Here is a 27,761-nt window from a genome sequence, read left to right on the forward strand (position 1 = left end):
CAATAAGTAAATCTGCAGCTCTAACACTACATTTTCAAAAGGGAAACTTCCATAAAATGAGGAAAACAGAAAAAACTGAAATGTGTAGCTGCAAAGACTAAAAGTGTAAAACAGGTGTGGACATTGTTTAAAAATATAATCTTAGAAGTGCAGTCCAGATACATTCCATGCATTAAGAAAGGTGGAAGGAATACAAAACAATTACCAGCATGGTTAACATGTGAGTGAAAGAAGCTATTTTAACCGTCATGTAAAAGAAAGGTCGCAAGGAAGGAAGATGTCTATGACACCTGCTGCAAATGCTGTTAAGATAAGAGAGTCCTTTCTAGATGTCTCTGGGAACTATGGTTATTACTGAGCAATGTTTATATTGCTTCTAAGGGCTATGCAGATGTTTATACTAAAAAATGCTTATGTGCTGAACCCTTGAGAACTCTTAGTAAAGGTCAGAGAAGAAACTGGGAATATCAAGGCATGGAAACAAATATCACATCGTACTAAGGTTTGAGAAGCAGATGTGCTAAACTGTGATAGGAACAACAGGAGGGAGGGGGTAATCACTTCTGTTTCAAGCAGTGTTAGAAAAGGCCAATAAATTAAAGTATAAATAAAAAAGAAAAGAAAAAGCCAATAAAAATGAGCAAAGCTATAACAATCTCAGCAACATTGTTGCTTCTCAGACTCCGGAGCTAAGAACGCAGATGGTTTTCTTGGGTCCAATTCAACTTTCATTAGGAATGTAAGATTTGCTATCTTTATGTCTATCTTTTAATACTTTTCTAGTAGTTATTATTATTGTTTTTATTATTTTCTTTCAATCAACTATCTACTGCTTGTTGTTATTTATCTTTTGTGTTATCTTTTTGTTTAGCAGGTGCTCAAATAAATGTACCATACCTGGTTCTTGGTATACTGACTCAGAGTATATGTGCATGTTTGCATGTTGGAGAAGCCTTGAGATATAGAAGCCCCTCAGTATCTCTCTCTTTCCTGACAATTAACTCCAAGGTAGGCCTGAGGGAGTACAGGCAAAGCTCCTTAGCATATTCTGTGTATGTGTGTTTGAGGCCTGAACCCAGAACACTACTGCTGCCTCCTTCTCTGCAGGCTTCTCTATGAACTTAAAAGCATGCAGTTCTCTTGAGGCCAGTGGGTCCCACGTAGTTCTGACTTTAAAGGGAAGCTGGCAGAGGTGGCACGCTTTCTCAAACTCAAGGAAATAACAGCATGGACAGGAAAAGGCATATAATTGCAATGGGGGTGGTGGTGAAGAGGAAGACAGATGACTGGATTTCTGGTTGGTGTAAAGAAGAAAACTGATTATTGTACTGAAGAGGCAGGGAGGGAGCCAAGATGATTTTGTCAGAAGAGTGGAAGCAGGAAGGAAGGCGATTATGTTGTGGATTTCATTTACTGAATCCTTGTCTGTGAATAGCACCACACACACCTGCTGACTATCACATATGGCTCATCCAGTCCTCTGCTGTATGGCACCTGTAAAGCATCATGGGAGTTAGGAATGCTTGGAAAAAAAAAAGGCTACTCTTCCACCTTGACTTCATTGTTCTTTAACAAGGAATCAAAATGTATCTAGTACTTCAGAGAACTGAAAACAGAATCCCTCTTTTTAAAAAATGTTTACCACATAGTTTTTTCCTGCTTCTTTTCACTTCTAGCTCAAAAGGAACTTGCCTTATTTTTGTATTTGTATGTTTTACATATTTTTATGAGACTTTTCTTTAATTTAGTGAGCTATACAAAAAGAATAATCAAAAGGATTCATTGAATTTTTAGGGGGGAGTGATTTTAAGGTTTATTTTATTTTAATGTATTTATATATTCCACTTTCTCAGGAAAGAAGAGGTTGGAAACATTCACTTCATCAATTAAAGGTCCCAACAAAGCATGATAATTGTCCTCCTATTCTCGGACTTTTCATGTTTCTATAACTTCCTTCATTTATATCTGTGAAAACTGATAGTTACGCATAAGTGTGAAGTGTGTGAATTCTGGTAAAATCATCCTATGACAAATTTTCTTGTATTTACTATCCAATCCTGGTTTGAGATCATAACCCAGGATATGTGCCTTCCCCGCCTGTTGGGGCCGAAACTGTTTTTGTTTAATCTTATCTATATTTGTTCCACTCCTTTCCTGGATACAGATCTCCATGAGCTCTTTCTGTCTTGTGTGCAATATCTCTACTTCCTTCTGTATTTCCTTCTGCCCAATGGTCTCCTGAATTCTCCTCCAGAAGGTCCTGTTGAAGTGCTGGTAGAGCTTCCAGTCCAAAGAACACCACTGTTTTGCTCTTTCCTTGCTCTCCTGGGTCAGGTTCTGAATAGTGTCCTGACTCCTAAAGTTCTGCTTGAAGTAAATCACATCCTCCAGATCCCAGCATAGGGTGTTCTTTAGGAGGATCATGGACTCATCAAAGTATTCGGCAATAAGTATCAAGTGGAACCTCTGCTCGATCTCCTCTATGATTGAACTTACATAATCCTCTCTGTCTTCTGCATTGTTGTCATAGCCAAAGTCATACCAAATTGTGTTTCGAACAAGCATTTGATAATATATTGTTGGGTCATAATAAGTATGTGGAGATGCTAGGAATTGATCCAGTGTCTCAGTCTTAAAGAATTTGAAGAAATAAGTGTAGGAGGATTCCAGCTGTGAAACAGGGTTCCGCAGGATGGAGAAATAGAAGGTGTTGTTTGACATTACTTGCTTTATCTGTTTGGTTATAGAAATGAAATGAAAAGAACATTAGCATCAGTTGTTTTTTGCATAAAATATTTTATACATTATTACAAGTTCTTAGGATAGGCCTACTTTCATTGATGTAGATGCTAAGGTCAAACTGTATGACACTATTAAGCAGCACAAAAATTCAGCCCATCTCATCACTTAATTTATTGAAAGACTAGATGCATCATATTTCTTTAAGAACAAGACAATCCAATTTTCCTATTTACTAAATTTTTTTAACCATATAATTCTGCAAGAAGAAAGTGTCCAGTTGGCTTTGTACTGTGATCTAATGTTATTTCAATTAAAGGACAGCTCTCACAAACTGTAAGCCATACAAATAATATCTATTTTATTATCTATTTACTTAATAACCCACAAGAATCAATCTGTTACAGAAATATGATAGCAGTATTAATGACACTGATCTTAAGAAATAATAACAAATTTAAGGCAAAACAACATTTAATGTTTAAGGTTTGTTTATTTTTATACCGTCATATCGGTAGAACCAACATAATGGTGAACAATAAATTAAAGCATGAAAATACAATAATAATAATGATCAATACATAAAACAAGTAATAAAATAATAATCAATGAAGCATAATAAAATCATAAATACTTAAATACTTATATTTTCTCAATAAGCTTATTTTATTAGACCACAAAAAAGAAAAAAGGCAAACAGAGAGAAAAATGTGACAAAATTCCAAGGAATATAATCATTTTAAAAGGTCTTAGCATAAATACAACTCAACATCAAATACCATCTAGTTAGATGTCAAAGAAACTCTGATATCTGCAATTGGAGCAGCACCAGGAGATTTCCACTTATCCATAAAACTCAATTGCTCTGGCTCAAAAAAACATATACTTGACATTATCAAAGTTTTCTGAACATTTGCATGTATATCTAAGGAAAAAAGTAGCCTCTAACGCTTGCATTTCATGCTGCATAACTAAAAAAAAAAAAAGCTTGCTGTGCTCTTGTGTGGTCCTAGAGAAGTCCGGATAAATCCAGATCTTCTGACTCACAAATAACTCTTAGGATTTTCAAAACTACAATCGTAAAATCATAATTAAGTCTTGTTCAAAGACAAAAGAAACAAGCAAAATGGCACTTTTAGAAATATCTTGATTTTATATTTCCAATTTTTCAAGAAGATTAACTAGTTCAGATGATGAGAATGAAACAGATACATCCTTTCTTCCATATGGCAAGTCATAAAGCTTATTTATAGGCAGACAAGTTCTTTAGAAATATTCAAAATATCCAGGAAATATTATTTTTTTACCAAATCTCTAGGAGTAAATGCTACATGAGAAAAATTAAAAAATCTTAAATTTAATTAGCGAGAGTGGCTTTCCAACTATTCCAGCTTTTGATGTAATAAAAGTTTGTCTTCTGACAAAGCAAAGTTATGCTCCTTGAAAATAGACTGCTAATAGTCTCAAATTAGTCTTTGACTTACGTTATCTCATTATCTTGAAAATCCATTTGAGACTTCATTTCATTAGATAAATAAACATTGTCTGCAGAGCATAGAGAAACAGATCAATTCATGCTGACCTGGGCTGACCAAATTGTGTCAAGGGTCTCCACCAGCAGTTTGCCAAATTAGGGGAAGACTAAATCGGCAGGGACCCATGCACTGTTTGGATGCCAAGAAATTACTCTGAAAAATCTTCAGCAGCCTCTTCATATCATATCTCACATCAATTATCATGACTGAGATCTGTTTCCTTCTGAGGAGCCAACATCATCCATATGTGCCAGGGTCAAGGGCAGGCTTGGGCTGAACTCCATACGTGGTGGAGATAGGCAATCCACTGGGGAAAAAGAAAAATCTTCCCAGAGTTACTCAGGGAGGCTCAGCAGCAGAGATTGCACAGTACAGTGCAAGCCACAGCCTCTGTTGCTGTGTGGAGATCCTGGATTCTCTGCAAGGATAATTGTTCTGGTAACTGGTAATGGAACCCAAACAGTAGGGGATAATACTGCACCTGGTGCTTACCAATGGGGACACTATCTCTGATGTTGTAATTGATGATCATCTGAGATCCAGTGATCAATGGATAGTGTGGTTCAGTATTAGAGCACAAGAGATGAAGGTTTATTCAAAGGTAAGGGTCACAGACATCAGGAAAGCTAATTTTGTTAAAATGGAGGAGTGCCTGAAAGAATTGTTAGCTGGTTGTGAAAATCCGGGGCAAGTAGAAGAGAAGTGGGCAAAACTAAAATGAGATATTATAAGAGCAATTAATAGGGATGTGTAGAGAAAAAACTTTTGTTTTCGATATTCAGTTCATTTTCAGGAGGTTTTCTTCTATGAATTTCGATTTGTGGATTGTTTGATTCATTTTCATTCATGTGTAAAAATAAATACAAGCCAAAAAGTGAAAATGAGGCCACAAAAATGCAAGGGCAAGGATCCCCCCCCCAGACCCCACTTACCTGAAGCCTAGGCCTTGCATAAGCTGAGGACACAGTAGCTCGCCACCACCTCGGCCTTACATAAGTTGGGGGCATGGTAGGTTGCTGAGATCTTGGCCTAATCTAAGCCGAGGCCAGTGTATTCACCCCAGTGGATGGGGCCATTTTGATGTGCAGCAATGCCACACACACGCTGGAGATGAACATGGCACCATCTGCTAGGGTGAATACATCAGAGTTAATTCATTCTGGCACGACCCCAGCGGATGCCATCATTTGGCAGTGAAGAGCAAAATAAGAAGACCTCAGATGGGGAGCTCCCAGGCCTGGACACCTGAGCCGAGGCCCAGGTATTGGGACTCATGCTCCGGGTTGGGTTGTGGCATCAGGCCTGGGTATGGGCCTAGGCCCTGGTTTTGGGACCCAGCCTCCAAGCCAAGGCCCTGGCATTGGGACCCAGCCCCTGGATCAGGTCGCGGCATCAGGACCGGGCTTCCAAGCTGGGTCATAGCATTGGGTCTGGGTCCAGGCCCTAGCATAGGCTGAGGCCCTGGCATTGGGACCCAGCCTCCAGGATCAAAGTAAGTTGTTGATTCTTTGTTTAATTTTCAGGATCTTCATCTGCAGTCCCTGCTTTGGGTTTTGGCCTATGCATGAATGTGATGCCGATGCCTTGCCTAGGGCATTGGCAGTAGCCCCTGTTTTGGGCCTCAACCTATGCCCTAGGTGAGGACATGGCTTTGGGCCTAGATTTAGGCCCAATTATTTTTTTAAAATGAAACAGAAGGACTCCAAGATGGCACTGGAGCGTTAGCATCGTGAACGTGGGATGCTTACCTGTGGTAGTTTTCTTCAAGATTTTCTTGTTATTATGCCCCATTCAGCCAGGAAAAGGCGGGCCAGGGAGAAAGCCATCCCTGGGGCTCTCCCTGAGACGCCGAAGACGGGCCCGATGGATGCCCACGTTCTTAGAGGCTCTTTGACATCGGGTGGTGAGTCGCGGGATCAGGGAACTGAGTTGGAGGAAGCGAGTTCCCTGCCGGACTCTGAAACTACTCTATCCCCAATGATGAGGGAGGTGCCGAGGAACCCTGCGTCGCTGCGAAACCTGGATGGAGACCCAGAAGCACCGCTGGCTGAAGTTGCTGCAGGATGTACCCGGGCAGGGAGTCTCAATTCGGGAGAGGACAGCATGGAAGATCGACCCATTGGGCTGGACGCGGCCACTGGCAGCCCAGACAGAGGTTTAACGGGACTGAGTATACCGGGAAGCTCATCGACGCCGCAACAAATAGGTTTGAGTATTTCTCCTTTTATTTACAAAAACCTACTCAGATAACGCTGGAGTCATTGTGGGAAGCAATGGAGAGACTTGGTAATTTAGTTATTAAATGAACTGAGCCTCTTGTAACTAATATGTAAGACCATGAAGTCCAAATTGAAATGCTGGAAAATACTGTTAAAATGCTGCATCAACATGATGCTGAGAAATTACCACTACTAGAATCTATTAAAGTTAAGCATGAGCTAATGGTAAAAGATAATCTGGCATTACTAGGTAAAATTGAAAATATGGAAAATACCTTAAAAAATAAAAATCTGCGTTTAGTGAACTATCCTAAAATTTTACACATGTTGCCAAGAGATATGTTCAATAAATATCTTCAAGAAATATTGAAAGTGAGACAAGACCAACTTCCACCACTTGTACATGTGTTTTATATACCAGCGAGAGAAAATAGAAGAGGAGAATCTAGTAGACAACTCTGCGAGATGATCTAGAATTGTTGGGAGCGACAGGAGGGGAAAAAGAAACAGAAATTGGGATTAATCTTACAGATTTTTTGGAAACTTCGGATCAGGCTCAGGCCGTGCCTGCAATATTAATAGTTACATTTGCAATGGAAATGGACAAAGAATGGGTGTTGAAGCTTTTCTTCAAATATCGTCTTGATAACTTTTTGGGAATGCACGTTAGAGTATATCCGGATGTCTCTAAAACTAATTAAAAAAAAAAAGAAGGCGGCAATTTTTATTGCTAAGACCTCAGGTGTTTCAGATAGAGGCATCATTCTTACTTAAATTCCCATGCAAATGTCACATTAAATTTAAAGATAAATCTTTCCTGTTTTTTACATCCTCACAGCTAATGCAGTTTTTGAGTGATAAACTTGCAAAACAATTGTGAATGAGTTCCCTGATTCTCAGTTGTCGTCCAGTGGGGGGGGGGGGGGGGGGGGGGGGTCCCGGTGTGATGTTCCACTCTCGGGCCACGGGTGCGTTGATAGAAATGGTGCCGGCCGTATGGCCAGCGCCATTTTGCATTACGGCAACACGATTTGAGTGCAGGAGGTCGTTCCCGGACCCCCACTGGACTTTTGGCAAGTCTTGTGGGGGTCAGGAGGCCCCCCCAAGCTGGCCAAAAGTCCCTGGGGGTCCAGCGGGGGTCCGGGAGCGATCTCCTATGCTCGTGACGTCAGGGGACAAGAACCAAAATGGCGCCGGCGCTACCTTTGCCCTGTCATATGACAGGGCAAAGGTAGCGCCGGCGCCATTTCTATCAACGCACCCGTGGCCCGAGAGTGGAACATCACACCGGGACTCCCCCACTGGACCCCAGGTAATTTAAGACATTTTGGGGGGGTTCGGGAGGGTGGGGGATTTATTTTAAAGGGTCGGGGTGGGTTTTAGGGTTGTTTTAGTGTGCGCGAGAGTGGAAGATCACACCGGGACCCCCCCACTGGACCCCAGGTAATTTAAGACATTTTGGGGGGGTTCGGGAGGGTGGGGGATTTATTTTAAAGGGTCAGGGTGGGTTTTAGGGTTGTTTTAGTGTGCCGGTTTTCCCGCCCTCCCCCGATTTACGATTTACACGATATTTAAAAAAACAAAACTGCGACGATCCGATTCCCTCCCCCCCCAGCCGAAATCGATCGTTAAGACGATCGATCACACGATTCACATCTCTAGTTTCTAGCAAGGTTGTTGGTTCCCGGATGGATGATAATACCAACTTTAGAGTCTTTGCTTTCTTCTTTCATCACTTTGACTATTTGAATAGCATTTCTGCTGGCTGATGATCCTGGGAGGCTTTTAACCGTAGTGTTTGCCTCAATAAGAGTTCCCAGATTAGTGCCTCTGATGACAGAGTCACCCAGAACAATGAGCTGTTTCCTTTGGTTACTGATTGTATTATGGAATTTCTGTATACATTGGGTTTCTTCTTTCTTTTCAGATAACACTTCAATCCTTTCACAAGAGCTTCTTCATTACCTAATACAGAGAAGGCTTTTGTTACACCCATCAGTCGCAGATGGCTGTGACCTTTTCTGCTCACCTCTTTCTTCACCTCCCTAACTCCATGGGGTAGATTGGCAGCATCCGTTAGCTACCTACAACCTGCCTACCGCTTCCAGGCCTCCCGGATCGGCACAGACACCGCCGACCACCATCTTGCCATCTGATCTCTCTAGGCGTGTGCGCGTGTGCACACAGGCCAGACTTATCCATGTCATGGCGGGAACCTCGGGGGCGTCCCTTCCTGATGACATCAGGATCTGTGGATATTTAAACCTACTGGCCCTCTCCAAGGACGATTTGGAAAAGAGTGACATCCTTGCTATTTCCGCCTCGCTTCTTGAGGACCCTGCGTTCTAGTTCCAGTCTCAGGTACCCGCTCCTTGGGGGCCTCTTTCTCATCCTGGCTATCCACTCCTTGGAGTTCCTGACGCCTGGAACTCTGTCTGCTCCATTCCCCGGGGCTTCCTGTGAGTACTCCGTCCTGTGGATCACCTTCTACCTATCAAGTGCCTATCGGGTGACCCTGCACTGTAGGCCATTACCATCACTACAGAGAGCTCCATCAGAAGTGCTTGCTCTATGGATCTTTACCACGCTATTGAGGACCTCACAGGTGCACCCCACCTTGCGGACCGCTACCAGGCTGACTGAGGACTCTCACCGGTGTACCCCGCGCTGCGGGCCATTACCACCTCCACCTAGGGCCTCGACTGTGCTCCTCTCTCTACGGACCACTGTCACCTCTTCTGAGGGCTTCATCTGCATTTCCTACTCTGCAGGTTTTACCATCTTTACTGAGAACATCATTGGTGTACCCCACCCCGTGGGCAACTACCATCTCCTTCAAGGTCTCTTCAGTGTACCGCACTTCGCGGGCCACTACCGAGACCTCTCCACTATACTCACTTCACGGACTACTATTAGCACTACGGAGGTATTCACTCAGGGCACTACCTATCTTATCGACCCTATGTCTCAGGGCTTGTGTGGACTCTCTCTCTCTCCCTGCCACCCCCCACTCCACGGGTAGTGCTTCTATCTCTTTAATAAAGACTCTATTCATTCTGTGCCTTCCTCTGCTGAGACCTAGCCTCCCAACAGTGAGGCTCACAGGGCTCCTCCCAGTGGATGGTACCCTCTCTCACTTCAGCCAAGGGTTCACACCCCTTCTGACATCTGGGTATCCTAACAGCGTTTTGTACTTGCCCCTTTTAGAAAGCCCTGGGACTTATGCGCGTCCCGGGGCTCTGCGCACGCCGTCGGCCTATGCAAAATAGGCGCGCCGGCACGCGAGGGCCCTGCGCGCGTAAATCCGGCCGGATTTACGTGCGCAGGGCATTTAAAATCCGCCCCTATGTATTTAGGTAGACTATATCAGAAAAACAAACCTAGTGGTGGGTGGGTAGAGGGGCAGGATGCAAGGGAGTTAAACAGTTAACACTTGGCCAGGGCTGTTCACTGGACACTGTATCTGCTATTGATTTTGAACAGACCCTCCCCCAGATTTGGCTAGCTAATTTAAGCCTTTTCCTTAGCTCTCCCCAAGAATCTGTAGTCATAGCTGTCTCCTTGAAGTTCAAAGCAGACTGAGAACTTAATTGCCCCCCTGCAATGCACTATGAGTCAGCTGCCCAAAGCTGAATAGCCAAATCCCTTTTTTGGGTTTTTGTTTTTTTTTTTGCTGAAACAAACACACAGCAATTTAATGCAGCAATATCAATATCTAGAAAAATAAAGAGATAAGGCTAGCACTACACAAAAAACAGAAAAATATAACAAAGAAGCCCTCTAAAATAAGGATAAATTAAACTTATTCCTTAGCTCTCCCCATGAATCTGTACTTATAGCTGTCTCCTTAACAGAACATCCAAGGGGGATGGAAGGCTCCAAGTGCTGAAATATTTAGACTGGGATCTAAATCTAGACTGGAGGGTCTGGCCACATTAGAAAGGTTTAGGATTATTAATAATCTCAAATAAGCTTTGCAGTCCCTAGGAGTGCCACATTTCCTGCCGGCAGAGATATTTTCCAAATGCTACATGAAACTGACTCAACTACACCTTTAGGAGTGTTACAGCTACCCTTTCTCACTGTGTTGCTCTGCTCCTACCATTCCATTTTTTAAGAATTACCAGCATCATGTCTTCCACTGCCACTCTAAGGCAGTCTTTTATTTATTTATTTATTTATTTAAAATCTTTTCTATACCATCGTTAAGGTGATTACCGTCACAACGGTTTACAATAAGGCACATAAAAGTAATGATACTAAAATCTGTCAGTTTACATAGGTGCCATAAGGTTCGGTAACATAGTTTGTAATCAATGTTAATTGATAAATGTGATAATTCATGTCCAGGTCTCTTTCTATCAGTTTTGAGTGTAACACTAGTTTTATAATTGTAACTTTTCCTTTAGTGATGAGCTATCTATTAAAAACTACACACTTAGTGATTACTGTAATGTGTGTGGGTGTTCAATTGTTCGTACCTTGCACTTCCCTGGATTCTATTCTCCCCTCTCATTTTGAAAAGCTTGTTTAGCCAGGTTTTTACATTTTTTCAAAAGGCTTTGCTGTCTCTTTGTAATCTTAACTCCAAGGGCATGGAGTTCCATAGTATGGGGCCTACCAAGGTTAACACCCTTTCTCTTACTTGTGTGAGTCTTGCTGTTTTGTTTGATGGAATAGTTAGGAGTGCTTTGTTGGCTGACCTTAGGTTTCAGTTGGGGATGTGTACACGAAGGGCTGTGTTCAGCCAGTCTGCATTTTCGTTATGTATTAGTTTATGAATGGTGCACAGTGTTTTATATTGTATTCTTTGTTCAATGGGAAGCCAGTGTAATTCTGCCAGTGTTTCAGTGATGTGTTCTCTTTTACTTTTGCCAGTTAAAACTCTTGCAGCTGTGTTTTGCAAAATTTGTAGTGGTCTTAGTGAGGTGTATGGTAGACCTAGTAGAAGGGCATTACAGTAATCTGTGCTTGCAAATATCAACGCTTGTAGTACTGATCGAAAGTTGGCGGTTGTTAAAAGTGGTTTTAGTCTTTTTAGAACCATGAGTTTGGTGTATCCTTCCTTTACTTTTAGAGATATGTGTTGTTTTAAGCTTAGTTCTGTGTCAATTATTACTCCTAGATTCTGTACTTTCTCTGCTAGTATTATTTGTTGGTTGTTATTGAGTGTGATTGGGCTCTGTGTGATCTCCATATTTTTTTTTCGTTCTAAATGTAGGAATTCTGTCTTCTCTATATTGATTACTAACTCCATTTGGTTTAGTAGCTGTTTGAGTATAACTAGATACATGTTAGCTATGTTTAATGTTTTCTCAATTGTGTCGTCAATGGGTAATATTAACTGAATATCGTCAGCGTATATATAGTGTGTGATTCCCAGACCAGCTAGCAGGTGGCATAATGGAAGTAGGTATATATTAAAAAGCGTAGCAGATAGGGCGGATCCCTGTGGTACTCCTGTTTGAAGGTTTATTTTATCTGACATTGTGTCATTGATTTGTACTTGAAAGTATCTGTTACTTAGATATGATCTAAACCATTTGATAGTTTTGTTGTTTAGTCCTATTTCTTCTAGTCTATTTTTTCTCCATTCTTTTTTTTTTTTCCTTAGTTGTCACTTGACTTCCTTTATCTTTTCGTTATGCCATGGGTTTGTTTGTTTGGTATCCCTGATATTAATACATTTTATAGGGTTTATCTCTTCAGCTAGATTTCTAGTTGTTTGCATCCAAGCTGTGGTAGCAGAGCAGCAGTTGGTGTAGTCTAATTTTGTTAGTTTTTCTTCTAGCTTGTCTTTCAGGGTTTCTAAGTTATAAGGTGGGCGATATTTAAATATAATGGGTTCTTTTTTTCCTTGTGTTTGGTGTCTTGGAATCTTAGGGTGCTTCCTCCACTGTGTTCAAGGTTCTTCCTAAATCCCCTTTTCCTACATTGCTTGCCCACTTTTCATCTTGCCCTGGCATTCTATTACTTTACAAACTTACTGAACTACTCCTTGAGCTTTCGATTCTATTCTTCATCTATGGTACTTACCTACTCACCATCTCTTGCTCTTGCCAGTCTCACTTGTATACACTTTGGAAAACAGCAAGAGGAACCAAGAAGAAAAGAGAACTGAGCATGCTCAGTTTAGCCTTTTCATACTATTAAGCTTGTTCATACTGTTTAGCTTGCCCTGCATAAGAAAAGCGCTCTCACTATTTAGCCAAAGAACTTTTGGCATTATCACACATGATTATAGCATGGCCATGATATTTTTGACATTTACTTTTTATGCAAGCACACAAAATATTTGTTTCTCTTTAAGTGGCTTTTTAATGGACCTGTTAGGTTTATTAGTAAGTTCATGCAATTTGTTTGCACATTGGCCTCAATATGTTGAAGGCACTGGCAGCAGACTCACCCATATTACTATTCTGTAAACTATGGTTATTGAATTAAGAGTGCAATGTTGACCTCAATAAAAACATTGAAGATCCATTGCTCCCTTTCATTCAAATCTCCCAGAGTGCTGAACCTTACCTCAGTGTGGTTAAATGCTAGATGATTACACATCACATCGTATTTTTCCCAGATTTCTGGAAACCCCAAAACATATTCTGCCTTGAATGGCTTAGGATAATTAAATGTATTGCTCCAAACTGGGAGGGCCACAGTAAGGTGGTGGTTCTCAATGAAACGGTACAAGATGTTTAGGATGGTGCTGCTGGCAGTTTTGTGCGTCTTCAGAAACATAATGTTTGTCACAGGATGGCAGGGAGTTGGATTCAAATCAGTCATCACGTGGAGATCCTGGTTTCTGTGTAAGAATGAGACACAAAGGAATGTGTGCATGAGAAGAGCTGGCACATTAACTATAAAGCAGGCAAAGAGGTGTCGGTTTGTATAACATCACATGTGATAGAATTGAAAGGAACTAATATCTATACTATACAGCAGGTATAGAAGTGTCAAAATATAAAACAAAGCAATGGGCATTTTTACCCAGCTGCTCCATTCTCCTATGATCAAGGTCACTAACTGCCTTTCATTATCAGTCTCCCCATTGCACTCCCAAGTCAAACATTACTCAAGACTCTGACCAAAATGCATTGTACAATAGCAACCATAGCTTTCATTTACAAAATCAGTTTGTGTAATACACAGTTACTTTTACATCAACAATCATTTTAATTCAGGACTTGATTCAGCCTTGTCTACTGTCTTTTAGAGATGTGAATCGTGTGGTCGATTGTCTTAACAATCGATTTCGGCTGGGAGGGGGAGGGAATCGGATCGTCGCAGTTTGGGTTTTTAAAATATCGTTTAAATCGTGTAAATCGAAAACCGGCACACTAAAACATCCCTAAAACCCACCCCGACCCTTTAAAATAAATCCCCCACCCTCCCGAACCCCCCCAAAATGCCTTAAATTACCTGGGGTCCAGTGGGGGGGGAGGGCGGGAAAACCGGCACACTAAAACAAGCCTAAAACCCACCCCGACCCTTTACAATAAATCCCCCCCCCCCCCGAACCCCCCCCCCCCCAAATGCCTTAAATTACCTGGGGTCCAGAGGAAGGTCCCGGTGTGATCTCTTTCTCTCGGACCTCCGTGCGTTGTAGAAATGGCGCCGGCGCTACCTTTGACCTGTCAGGGCAAAGGTAGCGCCGGCGCCATTTTGTTTTTTTGTCCCCCGACGGCAGGAGATCGCTCCCGGACCCCCGCTGGACCCCCAGGGACTTTTGGCCAGCTTGGGGGGGCCTCCTGACCCCCACAAGACTTGCCAAAAGTCCAGCGGGGGTCCAGAACGAACTCCTGCAGTCGAACCGTGTTGCCGTACGGTCGACGCCATTTTGCGCCAAAATGGTGCCGGCCGTACGGCAACATGATTCGACTGCAGGAGGTCATTCCAGACCCCTGCTGGACTTTTGGCAAGTCTTGTGGGGGTCAGGAGCCCCTCCCAAGCTGGCCAAAAGTCCCTGGGGGTCCAGCGGGGGTCCGGCAGTGATCTTCTACCGCAAATCGATTTTCCGTACGGAAAAACGATTCGCGTGCAGGAAGTCGTTCCTGGACCCCGCTGGACTTTTGGCAAGTCTTGTGGGGGTCAGGAGGCCCCCCCAAGCTGGCCAAAAGTCCCTGGGGGTCCAGCTGGGGTCCGGGAGCGATCTCTTGCCGTCGGGGGACAAAAAAACAAAATGGCGCCAGTGCTACCTTTGACCTGTCATATGACAGGTCAAAGGTAGCGCCGGTGCCATTTCTACAACGCACGGAGGTCCAAGAGAAAGAGATCACACCGGGACCCTTCTTCTGGACCCCAGGTAATTTAAGGCATTTGGGGGGGGGGTTCGGGAGGGTGGGGAATTTATTGGTAAGACTTCCTTTTGCTAAAATCATGTTGAATTTTATCCATTAAGCCATGTCATTCTATATGACCAATGATTATGGGCCTAATTTTGAAAAGCATTTACATGCTTAAAAATAGGTTTTTCACTTGTAAATGGAAAGGAACAGAGGAGGGAATATCAGGGAGAAGGATTTGCTGTAGAAGCAACCCAACCTAGCATTAGTAGCAGCAATGAGAAAAAAGGGAGTCCTGTCCCTAAACTGAAAAGAGATGTATTTAGCCACAGAATGACAGGAATGCAAGCCAGTTCAAGGCAGAAAATAATTGAAATTTGGAGAGCATATGCTACTGCCAACTGTTCCTTTCCATTTTGTTTTAGATCAGAGGGAAAAGGTAGAAGAGCCACCCAAGGCTGGCATTACAGGGCAGGGGCAGCAGAAGTACAATACACAAACTAGCCGCATGCTTCTCTATGTTTACTACTTCTGAAGCAGTGAAGGTAGTATTTTTATCAACTAATTCTGAGGAAGAATCTTGTATGAACATAAGAACATAAGAAAATGCCATACTGGGTCAGACCAAGGGTCCATCAAGCCCAGCATCCTGTTTCCAACAGAGGCCAAACCAGGCCATAAGAACCTGGCAAGTACCCAAAAACTAAGTCTATTCCATGTTACCATTGCTAATGGCAGTGGCTATTCTCTAAGTGAACTTAATAGCAGGTAATGGACTTCTCCTCCAAGAACTTATCCAATCCTTTTTTAAACACAGCTATATTAACTGCACTAACCACATTCTCTGGCAACAAATTCCAGAGTTTAATTGTGCGTTGAGTAAAAAAAGAACTTTCTCCGATTAGTTTTTTTTGTTGTTTTTTTTTAATTTTTTTTTTATTATTTTTTCATCAATGTTTACACATCATGAAACAGGAAAATAAATGATATCATACAGTAAATAAAAAGGAAATACAACTCCACTTTGTCACATAAAGAAAATATACTACTATTCATTTATTTGTATGTCTCTTTATAACCCATAATAGGGGGGAGAACACTAGAAACATGAAGAATTATCCAGATATTAACATTCTGAATATAATATAGGAGGAGGAGTTATCATTATCTTTTAGGCTTCAGTCTCTGATCTTGATACTTGATTTTTATCTAAAAGAAAAGTTTCTAACTGTAAAGGATCTATAAAACCAAATTTTTTCCCTTGGTAATTAATCAAACAGAGACATGGGAACTTCAAGAAAAAAGTTGCACCCAATGCTAAAACTTTACTTTTCAGGGACAAAAAGCTTCTCCTAACCTGAGTGGACCTAGCCACATCAGGGAAGATTTGTACTTTATGTCCACAAAATAGCAGATCTTTAACTGCAAAAAATTTCTTAAATAATTTCTCTTTATCCTGTTCTGAAATACAAGAAATAATTAAAGTTGCTCTATTATTAATCTGGTCCATCGAATCTTCTAAGAAGGTCGATATACCAGGAGAGGAAGGATTTTCCTGAGCATTTAGATTACCAACAGTTCTAGAAGATTTTCTAGGTAGATAATATAACTTAGAAAGGTTAGGTATATCTTCCTCTTCATATGATAAATTTTCTTTCAAAAATTTCTTAAATAACTCCCAGGATGAGAGAAGTCGAGTTTGAGGAAAATTTATAATTCTCAAATTCTTTGCCCTGAATAAATTCTCAAGATATTCCATATCTTTATGTGTGCCCAAACTATCTCGAATAAATGCATTTTGTGAATTTTGTACTAATTGTACACTATTAGTCACGGCAATTAAATCTTTTTCGCATTTTTCTATTTTTTTTCCATGCTCTTCAATCATAGTGCTCGTAAGCACTATTATATTGTTCCATGTTCTTTGTTCCATATAATGCTACTTGGCAAGTTGAATGTAATGCTCGTAAGCACTATTATATTGTTCCATGTTCTTTGTTCCATGTAATGCTACTTGGCAAGTTGAATTGTTTTACTGTAAACCGGTTTGATTTGCATCCAATGCAAGAAGATCGGTATATAAAAAACCAAAAATAAATAAATAAATAAAATAAATATTTCTATTTGACTTAATAACTGTTAACAGTGATTCATTCATTTTTAATATATTGCTATCAAGTTTCAAAATCATTTTCCCAAGATCACTTAAGGTGAAGTCAGATTGTATTACTACAGAACTGCATACACCTTTGTCCCCTGGTGGTTGTATATCCTACAAAATTGAAATATAAGATTTCCCAGTCCATTGAGATTCAGTCTGTTTTTGCAGATCTAAGTCTCCATGGACTTCTCCTACCAGGTTCCTTGCCGCATCTGGCGTTGTAAATCCAGTCGGCTGTTGGGGAGGCTTCGGGCCATTGCCAGGACTGATGGAGGCAAAAGATGTAGCCCCCAAATTGTCCTCCTTTGGCTCTTCCATCACTCTTATCACGTGATGGTCCATCGGTCCTTGTTGTTGTTGTTGCGAGGGTGATGATGTATATATCCTCGCCTTCCTTTTCCTGCCCATAGGAAACTTTACCAATACAAAAATCAAAATTTCCTGCCGGCCAACGGCCTAACCGGTCTAAGCCGGTCCAAGCCGTGCGCCCCTTCGGCGTGCGCAGCTTAGGCGTGGCGCCGGCGGCAGCGGGGCACCGCCCCACCGCGGTTTTTATAGTCAGTGGGGAAGGGGTGTCGGTGACGTCACAGCTCTGCGACAGAGCTACTCACGAGTCCCAGGTGTTCCTCGAGCCGGCAAGCAGCGAAACGGCAGGGTGAGTGGACCTCCTCCTCTCTCCTTCCTCACTCCCCGTTCTGCTTCAGTCCCACCGCGGTTTTTATAGTCAGTGGGGGAGGGGTGTCGGTGACATCACAGCTCTGCGACAGAGCTACTCATGAGTCCCAGGTGTTCCTCGAGCCGGCAAGCAGCGAAACGGCAGGGTGAGTGGACCTCCTCCTCTCTCCTTCCTCACTCCCCGTTCTGCTTCAGTCCCACCGCGGTTTTTATAGTCAGTGGGGGAGGGGTGTCGGTGACGTCACAGCTCTGCGACAGAGCTACTCACGAGTCCCAGGTGTTCCTCGAGCCGGCAAGCAGCGAAACGGCAGGGTGAGTGGACCTCCTCCTCTCTCCTTCCTCACTCCCCGTTCTGCTTCAGTCCCACCGCGGTTTTTTATAGTCAGTGGGGGAGGGGTGTCGGTGACGTCACAGCTCTGCGACAGAGCTACTCACGAGTCCCAGGTGTTCCTCGAGCCGGCAAGCAGCGAAACGGCAGGGTGAGTGGACCTCCTCCTCTCTCCTTCCTCACATGTGCCCCATGCTAACTTCATGGAGTGCCCCCTAGTCTTTCTATTATCCGAAAGAGTAAATAACCAATTCACATCTACCTGTTCTAGACCTCTCATAATTTTAAACATCTCTATCATATCCCCCCTCAGCCATCTCTTCTCCAAGCTATAAAGTCCTAACCTCTTTAGTCTTTCCTTATAGGGGAGCTGTTCCATTCCCCTTATCATTTTGGTAGCCCTTCTCTGTACCTTCTCCATTGCAATTATATCTTTTTTGAGATGCGGCGACCAGAATTGTACACAGTATTCAAGGTGCGGTCTCACCATGGAGCGATACAGAGGCATTATGACATTTTCCGTTTTATTCACCATTCCCTTTCTAATAATTCCCAGCATTCTGTTTGCTTTTTTGACTTCCGCAGCACACTGAACCGACGATTTCAATGTGTTATCCACTATGATGCCTAGATCTCTTTCTTGGGTTGTAGCACCTAATATGGAACCCAACATTGTGTAATTATAGCAACATTGTGTAATTATTGGGTTATTTTTCCCTATATGCATCACCTTGCACTTATCCACATTAAATTTCACCTGCCATTTGGATGCCCAATTTTCCAGTCTCACAAGGTCTTCCTGCAATTTATCACAATCTGCTTGCGATTTAACTACTCTGAACAATTTTGTGTCATCTGCAAATTTGATTATCTCACTCGTCGTATTTCTTTCCAAATCATTTATAAATATATTGAAAAGTAAGGGTCCCAATACAGATCCCTGAGGCACTCCACTGTCCACTCCCTTCCACTGAGAAAATTGTCCATTTAATCCTACTCTCTGTTTTCTGTCTTTTAGCCAGTTTGCAATCCACGAAAGGATATCGCCACCTATCCCATGACTTTTTTACTTTTCCTAGAAGCCTCTCATGAGGAACTTTGTCAAACGCCTTCTGAAAATCCAAGTATACTACATCTACCGGTTCACCTTTATCCACATGTTTATTAACTCCTTCTTGGTAAATTGAAGAGCTAGTAGATGAAGACAATTTGGGAAGATAAGTCAGTAGGGTCTTAGCCTCCAGTATAATGAAAGGGGAGATAGATGATACTGAAGATTTTGAGAGCAAACCCCAGAAAATATAGACAGCAGAGGTAGAAAATGTGAGTGATACCTCTTGCATTTTTCTTCATGGTCTACCCTCAACCTACACTCCAGTGCTAGCATCAGCCCACAGGGATGTAAATAAGAAATCACGTAAGACATCCCTTTTGCTCCATCAAGGGAAGAAAGTGCACGCGGGCCATATTGCCAATCTTCAAAATGGCGCCGGCACTACCTTTGCCCTCACTATGTCATACGGGTCGTATACATAGTGAGGGCAAAGGTAGCGCCGGTGCCATTTTACCAAAAAAACCCATGACGATCAGATATCCCTCCCCCCCCAGCCAAAATCGATCGTTAAGATGATCGATCACACGATTCACATCCCTACTGCTTTCAGTTGCTTTATGGAGATAACATGATGGATTTGTACCAAGTGTCATATTATTCATATTGAATTACTCCTTTTATAAAGTATCCAGCCTCTCTATTTAAACTCAGAAGATGATAGGACACATAAGGACCAGGGCCTTCGAGGCTTATCCTTCTTCACAATGGAGATCTGGATTCAGGCAGATAGAAAGAAGACTATGACTTAGCCCCACTATTGAGTATGTGATCTTATACTTTAAGGAGAGCTTGAACTGGGTTACATAACAAAAATAAAACTCTTACTATGAGTTCTTGAGAATGGGAAGAACATTCCAAATTATTGAGGTCCTCTGTTCCAGTTTAACGCAGCAGTTCCAGTACCAGCAAAATGACAAATGTAGCACATAACACCATTACCAACCCCTCTCATTCCTCTTTCCCACAATAGTAAAATAGAAAATACCAGACTCTCAGTTTTAACACAACATAACAACAGTAAAATCAATGAACCAAATACGGTGATTAAAGTGTATCTGTGTGTGTTTAATCATGAGTGAGCAGGGAGGAACACACAGGAAAATAAATCAGTATTTAGCCACCAGTATTTAGCCACCAGAATAATATTTGAATATCGTATCATGAGAACATTGACAGAAACCAAGAGTCAGGAAATAGTATTATTTTCAGAATTCAATGAGCTATAACAGTAAGCTAGACAACAATTGAGTCCCAGGTAGAAATCAAAATAGAATTAGTGACATAGAATACAGTTTACAAAATGGTGAATATATATATATATATTTTTTTTTTATTTTTTTTTTAACCAAAAAATGTATGATAATCCACCTGGGGGTTCTATGACTTTATTTTACCAAGAGACCAGTGAAAAAGGGGCTTCACCTGATATTGTAGGATTTTTCCAGCAGACTTATCTGTTCCCATAGAATGCATCCCAGCATCACACAGACCAAAAAGAAGAGGATCCTGGAAATACTAGAAAGAAGAATGAGAAAAATCAACACATGAAAGGGATTTCACCCATGGAAATAGACTTTTAAACTGAAAACTCATAAAGAAGAGCAGCAACCTTTGACTATATAGTGATGACCGATGAAATATGTATATACTTATCTGTTTATGTAATCTCCCAAATGGAAATGTACTGTATAAACACCTTCTTCAGGAATGAATAACTTTACAAGAATATACTTAATTCAAGAATACTTTGTCCATTTGCCAAGCTAGACACTAATGTGGCAGTAATCAAACTGCGTGAACTGGTGCAGACTCCACAGGAACTCTTTATCTATGGAGTTTTAATATATTATCCCAGGGCTGGTGAAAGGTGTGGAATGTAACAATGCATGTGGTATTAATTACTCAAAAGGGCATGTGTTGTTTTTGCTTTAAAAATTACCCACAGAGATAGTGTATCCAAATATCTATGGATAATTTTCGAAGGCACAATAATCAAAGAAAAACTACCCGTGTAGTCTTGTCTTTGATCCTTGGTGGAAATCTGATGGGTAAAAAGTCCCTATGGAGTTTGCACCAACTAGGACAATTTGATTATGGATGATCTTCCCCTTCCATTATGTTTGCAGCAGGTTGCAATTAAAAACACAGACTAAAAATAAGTACATAATGATAAGACAATACCAGTACATAAAACAATGTTTAAAACTTCGTACATAAAACAATACAGTTTTATGTTTAAAACAGTACATAAAACAATGTTTAAAACTTTCCAACTTTGGTTCTATGTAAACCGACGTGATATGTACTAGTACATGAACATCGGTATATAAAAAGCTTTAAATAAATAAATAAAACAAAGGAATGATCAACAATGTTAATATTGATTAGATACAGAGATTCAGAATATAATGAGAACCTTGAACAGTAAATAAATGCTAGATTCTTTCACCCTGATTCTGCCAATAAAATATCTAAAATAGTGCCCAATATACAATAATAATAATATTAATAATCAATCTAGATAAATATGTAGAGGTCCATATTCAATGTCCAAATAACAAAGTTACTGGGTCATGTTGCGCTCGGGGGTGGACCCCTGTCCTGTGGCAGTATGGGAACTGTCCACAGGAGGCAGAGCATGGAGGGAGACAGAGGTGGTATACAGCTTCACCACTGGAAGCCCGAAGTCCCCCCCAGGAGGAGCCCGTAGGGACCCGGGCCGCTGGGACTTAGGTGGGCCTCACAGTGTCTCCTGGAAGAGTATAAGTCTAGCAGGCCCACAGACACTAGGAGAGCGCTATCGGGTTCGAGGCTGGAAACAGGTTGGAGAAAAGAGAACCAATATAGAGATGGTGAGGACAAGGCTAGGGACAGAGCCAGAATCGAGCAAGGTAAGGCGATCAAGGTCAAAGTCCAGAAGTCAGTCTGAGGAGTGGTCAATGAAGCAAGGGTCAAGATCCAGAGGTCAGGCAATGTCGAAGAGCAGGCAGAGGTCTTGGGCAGATGGCAGGCAGGTCAGGAGAAAGCTGTCTTTGGCAAGCAGGCAGGTCAGGAGAAAGCTGAGGTCTTTGGCAGGTGGCAGGCAGGCAGGTCAGGAACAAGCTGAGGTCTTTATCAGTAAGTCAGTCCGGGGTAAGACCAGGGAGACGAACAATGAACACTGGAATGAGCAGGGCAAGGAAGCAGGTACAAGCAGGAACGGAACTGGAACAGAAGGTTCCTGGAACGAGACTAGGAACAAGCAAGCAGGAACACAAGCAAGGGCAATCTCAGGAACAAACCGACCCGATTGCCAAGGCAAGGAAGTGAGACCAGGAACTTCCTTTTAACATGAGTTCAATCAGGGTGTGCCGCAGAACTAGGCCCCACCCTGGAACCTACATCAGAGTGGCTGGTCCGCACACGCATGTAGGGGCGTGGCTAGCTGCAGAGAAGCCGAGGCCCGGCATGAGGCCTGGCATGCGACTGAAGGCCCGGCGACCGTCTATGTACTGAAGAGAAGGTATTTAAAGAAAGATCGTTAGAAATGAAAGAAAGGTTTAAACAGAAAAATTATCCAGAAAACCGTATCAATGAAGGCTACTTGTGGGAGTTGAGAAAAAACAGGGATGAGTTATTGCAAAGCAAAGAAAAAACCAAATCAGATATTATAGTATGTCCCCTGAATTATAACCACATGCCACATCTGATCAAGAAAATTCTAAGAAAACACTGGGATATTCTGAAAAACCTTGATTGTTTTGCGAATACCAGACTCATTGCAAACAAAAGAGAGCGGAATGTAAAAGATATGTTAGTACCATCTGCCCTTCCACGTCCTTCAGTTCAAGACATTAGACTGCCTGGACATCGTCCATGCGGTTCATGCTCCATTTGTCATGTAAACATGAAGACAGATTGTATTTTGATTAAAGGTCAAAGCAATCCCTTTAAACTTAAAACATTCACTAACTGTAAAAGTGAGGGAGTAGTTTATGCTGCCAGATGCCCCTGTGAGAAGTGGTACATTGGGAAAACCATATGTCCTTTACACAAAAGGACAGTGGAACATAAAAGTGCAATCAAAAGAAAGGTAGAGGGCAAACCTTTGGTTGAACACTCCGTGTCCGTTGATCATAAGTTTGAAGACTACAGATTTTGTGTACTGCAAACCAAAATTGTCATGGAGAGGAGGAGATATGGACAGGTTACTTTTAAGAACAGAGCAAAGACTTATTTTCAAATTTAATACAATGTCTCCAGCTGGCTTGAATCTAGATATTGACTATACTGTATTTTTATAATTTCTAATAAGGTATAGCTATGTTTTTAAATTCTAAACTATATATCCTATGGGCAATACATTTTACAGCTTTTATTTACTTTTCATTTTATAAGTTTTGTTTTTTTAATTTAAATTTTTTTTGTAAATAATCTTTTTCAATTTTACATTAGCAGGTCACCACCATTTAAAATTTTTTTTAAGTTTTGTTTTTAATGAGGTTTTAATTTATTTTTAGAGGTTATATATTTTGATTTTATTTGATCTTAATAGTTTTTAACAATAGCAGGTCAATATCATTTTAGGTTTTTACATATAATTCTATTTTTATTTTTGGTTTTTAACCATTTTAAGTTTTATTTTATTGATTTTTTTAAAAATATTGGTTCACAGTCTCTTACCATTATTATCTTACATTTTTTAGCAGATTAATATAATTTCATATTTGGTTTTAACTAATTTTAGTTTTGGTTTTAAGGTTGCCTACAAACTACAATATTCCTAGATAGAGTGGCCAATCTGTTTTTAATTCATGCTTTTGCTTCATTTTTTAAATGGAACTATGTATCGCTAAAATGATTGACAGTAGTAGAGAAGGAAATTACATCACATTTCTCACACACTTTTTGGAACGCTGACACTACGAGTATATAAGAAACTACTGTGTTCATTGTGGTAACCTGTTATTTTGATAATATTGATTGGAGAAATATCGCTGTTCCTTCCAAGTCATCTTTGAAGATATGTGGGTAAACAAAATGGATTTTGGTTTGATGTTTTATGGTTCTACAGTATCATTATATTATTGAATATATCATACAATATGAACCATTTTGCAGTACATTTACACTGTGTTTTATTTGACCATTGCACAGTCACCGGAGCCATAATTCAAATGCTGCCACTGTCATGGCAGGATAAAGTTTAAAATTTAAAGACATCGTTAAAAAATGTACTTTTGTAAACATTAAAAGGTTCCTGACATTATATATTCTTTCTTTTAAAATCATCCTTATTTCGAAACTTTTTAATTTATATGAGGCACGATTCACTATAATGCATAATCACTGGAGCCATATTTTAAATGCTGTAGCCATGATAAGAACATAAGAACATAAGAAATTGCCATGCTGGGACAGACCAAGGGTCCTTCAAGCCCAGCATCCTGTTTCCAACAGAGGCCAAAAACCAGGCCACAATTACCCAAACACTAAGAAGAACCCATGCTACTGATGCAATTAATAACAGTGGCAATTTGCGCAAAATGGCGCCGGCCGTACGGCAACACGATTCGACTGCAGGAGGTCGTTCTGGACCCCCGCTGGACTTTTGGCAAGTCTTGTGGGGGTCAGGAGGCCCCCCCAAGCTGGCCAAAAGTCCCTGGGGGTCCAGCGGGGGTCCGGAACGACCTCCTGCAGTCGAATCGTTTTTCCGTACGGAAAAACGATTCGCGGTAGGAGATCGTTCCGGACCCCCGCTGGACTTTTAGCAAGTCTTGTGGGGGTCAGGAGGCCCCCCCAAGCTGGCCAAAAGTCCCTGGGGGTCCAGCGGGGGTCCGGGAGCGATCTCCTACGCTCCTGACGTCGGGGGACAAAAAAACATCCTTATTTCTACAACGCACGGAGGTCCGAGAGTAAAAGATCACACCGGGACCCTTCCTCTGGACCCCAGGTAATTTAAGGCATTTTGGGGGGGTTCAGGAGGGTGGGGGATTTATTTTAAAGGGTCGGGGTGGGTTTTACGGTTGTTTTAGTGTGCCGGTTTTTCCGCCCTCCCCCTTCCCCTCCCCCTTCCCCCGATTTATGATTTTTTAACGATAAATCAGGGGAACTGTTATTGTATCGCGGCTCTAACGATTTTTGACGATTTAAAATATATCGGACGATATTTTAAATAGTCAAAAAACTATTCACATCCCTAATTAACTGCACTAACCACATCTTCTGCAACAAATTCCAGAGCTTTATTGTGCGTTGCTAACTTCATGGAATGCCCCCTAGTCCTTCTATTATTCGAAAGTGTAAATAACCGAGTCACATCTACTCATTCAAGACCTCTCATTATTTTAAACACCTCTATCATATCCCACCTCAGCCGTCTCTTCTCCAAGCTGAACAGCCCTAACCTCTTCAGCCTTTCCTCATAGGGGAGGTGATCATGTACCTGCTTGCTGACACCCTTCAATTATATTAATGTGAGATTTATGTTGTGTTTATAATTTTTACATTTGCAGCTTTATTTAATATTGTGCTGAATTATGTGTTTTTCCAGGATTCTTTTTTTTTTTTTTTTTTTTGGCGGGGGGGGGGGGGGGGTGAGCTATTGATTGTAATGAGTAAATTTTCAAAATCTTGAGGGGAATGAGGCCTGTGCCCCTGATCTTTTAGATTCCTAGCAACTTCTCTGACAAGGAGCCCATGGAGAAGGTGACAGGATCAGAGCAAGCTTTCTCCAGTGTAGAAGGACTGAAACCTGAGGAAATTCAGCTTTGAAAGGAGGAATTCATTCAGCTTTGAGTCAAGAGGAATGAAAGAGTGGGGGCTTTTTTCCTGGTGCTGGCAAGGACCTAACTGGAACTGGACAAGTCCCCTTTTGTTTTTCTTTGCAGATTTGGGAAGAGTTGTTGATACGTGCAGGGGAAAGAGATTTCTCCTCTAGAAGAAGAGCATGTAAACCTTGAAGTTTTGCCTACAATAAGAGGGTGATTAAGAGGCTGATTGGGATTGCATATGATTAGCCAGCCCAACCACATTTTAGTTCACACAAGAAATAAAATATCCATGGTGCCCCTGCAATCCTTAACACATCAAAGTCCTAAGTTTACTAAGGACATGAGACACAGTGTGTACAAGCATTAGATCGAGACCTCCAGCTGATTCTTTATCTCAACCATTATGCACAGAACAGAACTATTACTGTTTTTCCTCTTTACCCTCCACACCAAGACCTTTGAGCATCTTGACTGAGTTGAGTACTCTGCCCACAGGTTGTATTGAAATATACTGGATAATGAGTACCCAGACACAACTATAGAATTTGTTAGTACATATATATAGATTATGAAATCATTGCATTTTTTTCTGTTAAAGTTGGCATTCACAAGTAAAAAGACAAAAAAGATGACCTGTATTTTTGTGTGTAGAAAAGGTATACAGTGTTCAAATATCAGAAAATGGGTGTTTAGAATTGTGGGGGTTTGGAACAATCCAAAAAGAAGCTGAAGAGCCCCCAAATGTATTATTGGGGTGAACTGGAGACTTGGTCTCCCTCACTACCTCGTAAGGGAACTTGCAATCTTAACCCCTGTTCTTCATTTGCTTCAGTATTTATTTTGCCTAGGGGGTTACCCCCAATCCCCTTGGCCCTACATTCCAAGTGGGATCCCTAAGAGACTGATCCCACTTGGAATGAAAAGAGGAAACTACCAGTAAAATAACTGAGCAACACAGTACAAAACTTTGACTTCCACATCCTCAAAACCTCATGTGGCCAGATGTCATTCAATATTATTATCAGAGCTGGGCTCTTGCTGACAGACAATTTTGCTAAAATAGTTCTGTCTGCCCTGTTTATGATCATCTACTGCTGTACTTTTTCCCTTTACAATAAAAATATTGTGTATATAGCTTGCCCTACTCTGTTGTTTGTATTTACAAACCCAGTCTCAGGTTCTCTTGCTCAGATCTCATGATAGAAATACTGCACCTTGAACCAACTGCCTTCAGGAAGAGCTCTTCAATCTGTTATGTACTGAACACTGTCAACAGAAGCAGAAGGACACTGTACAACTTGGTAGACAGTCTGGCCAAGGTGGAAGTTAGGATCCAAATTAGACAGATACACAGACAGTAAGACTAAGTAAGGGAATATTTGCAATATTATAACTTGTTTTTCGTATTTTTCTTACCTTCCAAATCCTCGGATAAATCTCATCTTGTTCCTGATCTCTGAAGACCAACTCAACATGCAATATTTAGCTATTATCCAGGTGTCCTTTTTTCCCCTTGAGGGCTCAGAAAAATTTCTGAGCCCAGCACTAGTGGACTAAGCATACATTGTATTCCTGCCCTGACACAGAAAGAAACTGGAAGCTTTAACCTCATCCACCTCCACCTTTTCCAAGCTTCTGCGCTGTTTCATATAGCGAGAAACTGCTGAGCCTCAAAATTCTTGAATCTAACTTGTTCATGCCTGTGTGAAGCTGACTCATCAGGAACAGCGTATGAGTTGTCCAAGAACACAATAATTATCAGATTTAATTGCCAAAATTACAGCTGAGAATGTTGAATAAAATGCAGAACAGAAACCATATCCATATCCATCTATACACCCAAAGCCGCATCCAAATCTATTTTTATAAATTATACTCTGGGATATGGGCTGGTCAAGAATACAATGCAAGATGGACTTGTATGCTGTTTTATTACTTAAAGGTTTGGAACATCAC

General features: G+C 41.3%; 1 protein-coding gene across 1 annotated transcript; it reads right to left on the bottom strand.

The window, feature by feature from the left end:
• Window positions 1–14: 14 nt before the first annotated feature.
• Window positions 15–27,438, bottom strand: LOC115098966 (galactose-3-O-sulfotransferase 2-like). Its single transcript, XM_029616163.1, has 4 exons — window positions 27,222–27,438; window positions 20,476–20,568; window positions 13,019–13,295; window positions 15–2,733 (listed from the first exon to the last, which is right to left on the bottom strand). Exons 1-4 carry the CDS (start codon window positions 27,278–27,280, stop codon window positions 1,960–1,962), a joined length of 1,203 nt encoding a protein of 400 aa, XP_029472023.1. The 5' UTR covers window positions 27,281–27,438; the 3' UTR covers window positions 15–1,959.
• Window positions 27,439–27,761: the final 323 nt, after the last annotated feature.

Source organism: Rhinatrema bivittatum, chromosome 9, assembly GCF_901001135.1.
Source record: "Rhinatrema bivittatum chromosome 9, aRhiBiv1.1, whole genome shotgun sequence".
NCBI lineage: Eukaryota > Metazoa > Chordata > Amphibia > Gymnophiona > Rhinatrematidae > Rhinatrema > Rhinatrema bivittatum.

Excerpts from the sequence above, each read along its gene's own strand:
- LOC115098966 (XM_029616163.1), bottom strand. The coding sequence starts at position 27,280 with ATGTTGAGTTGGTCTTCAGAGATCAGGAACAAGATGAGATTTATCCGA. Across the intron at positions 20,569-27,221 it reads TTTATCCGAGGATTTGGAAG|TATTTCCAGGATCCTCTTCT; the intron begins GTAAGAAAAATA and ends TCTTCTTTCTAG. Across the intron at positions 2,734-13,018 it reads TAGCATTTAACCACACTGAG|ATAAAGCAAGTAATGTCAAA; the intron begins GTAAGGTTCAGC and ends ATAACCAAACAG.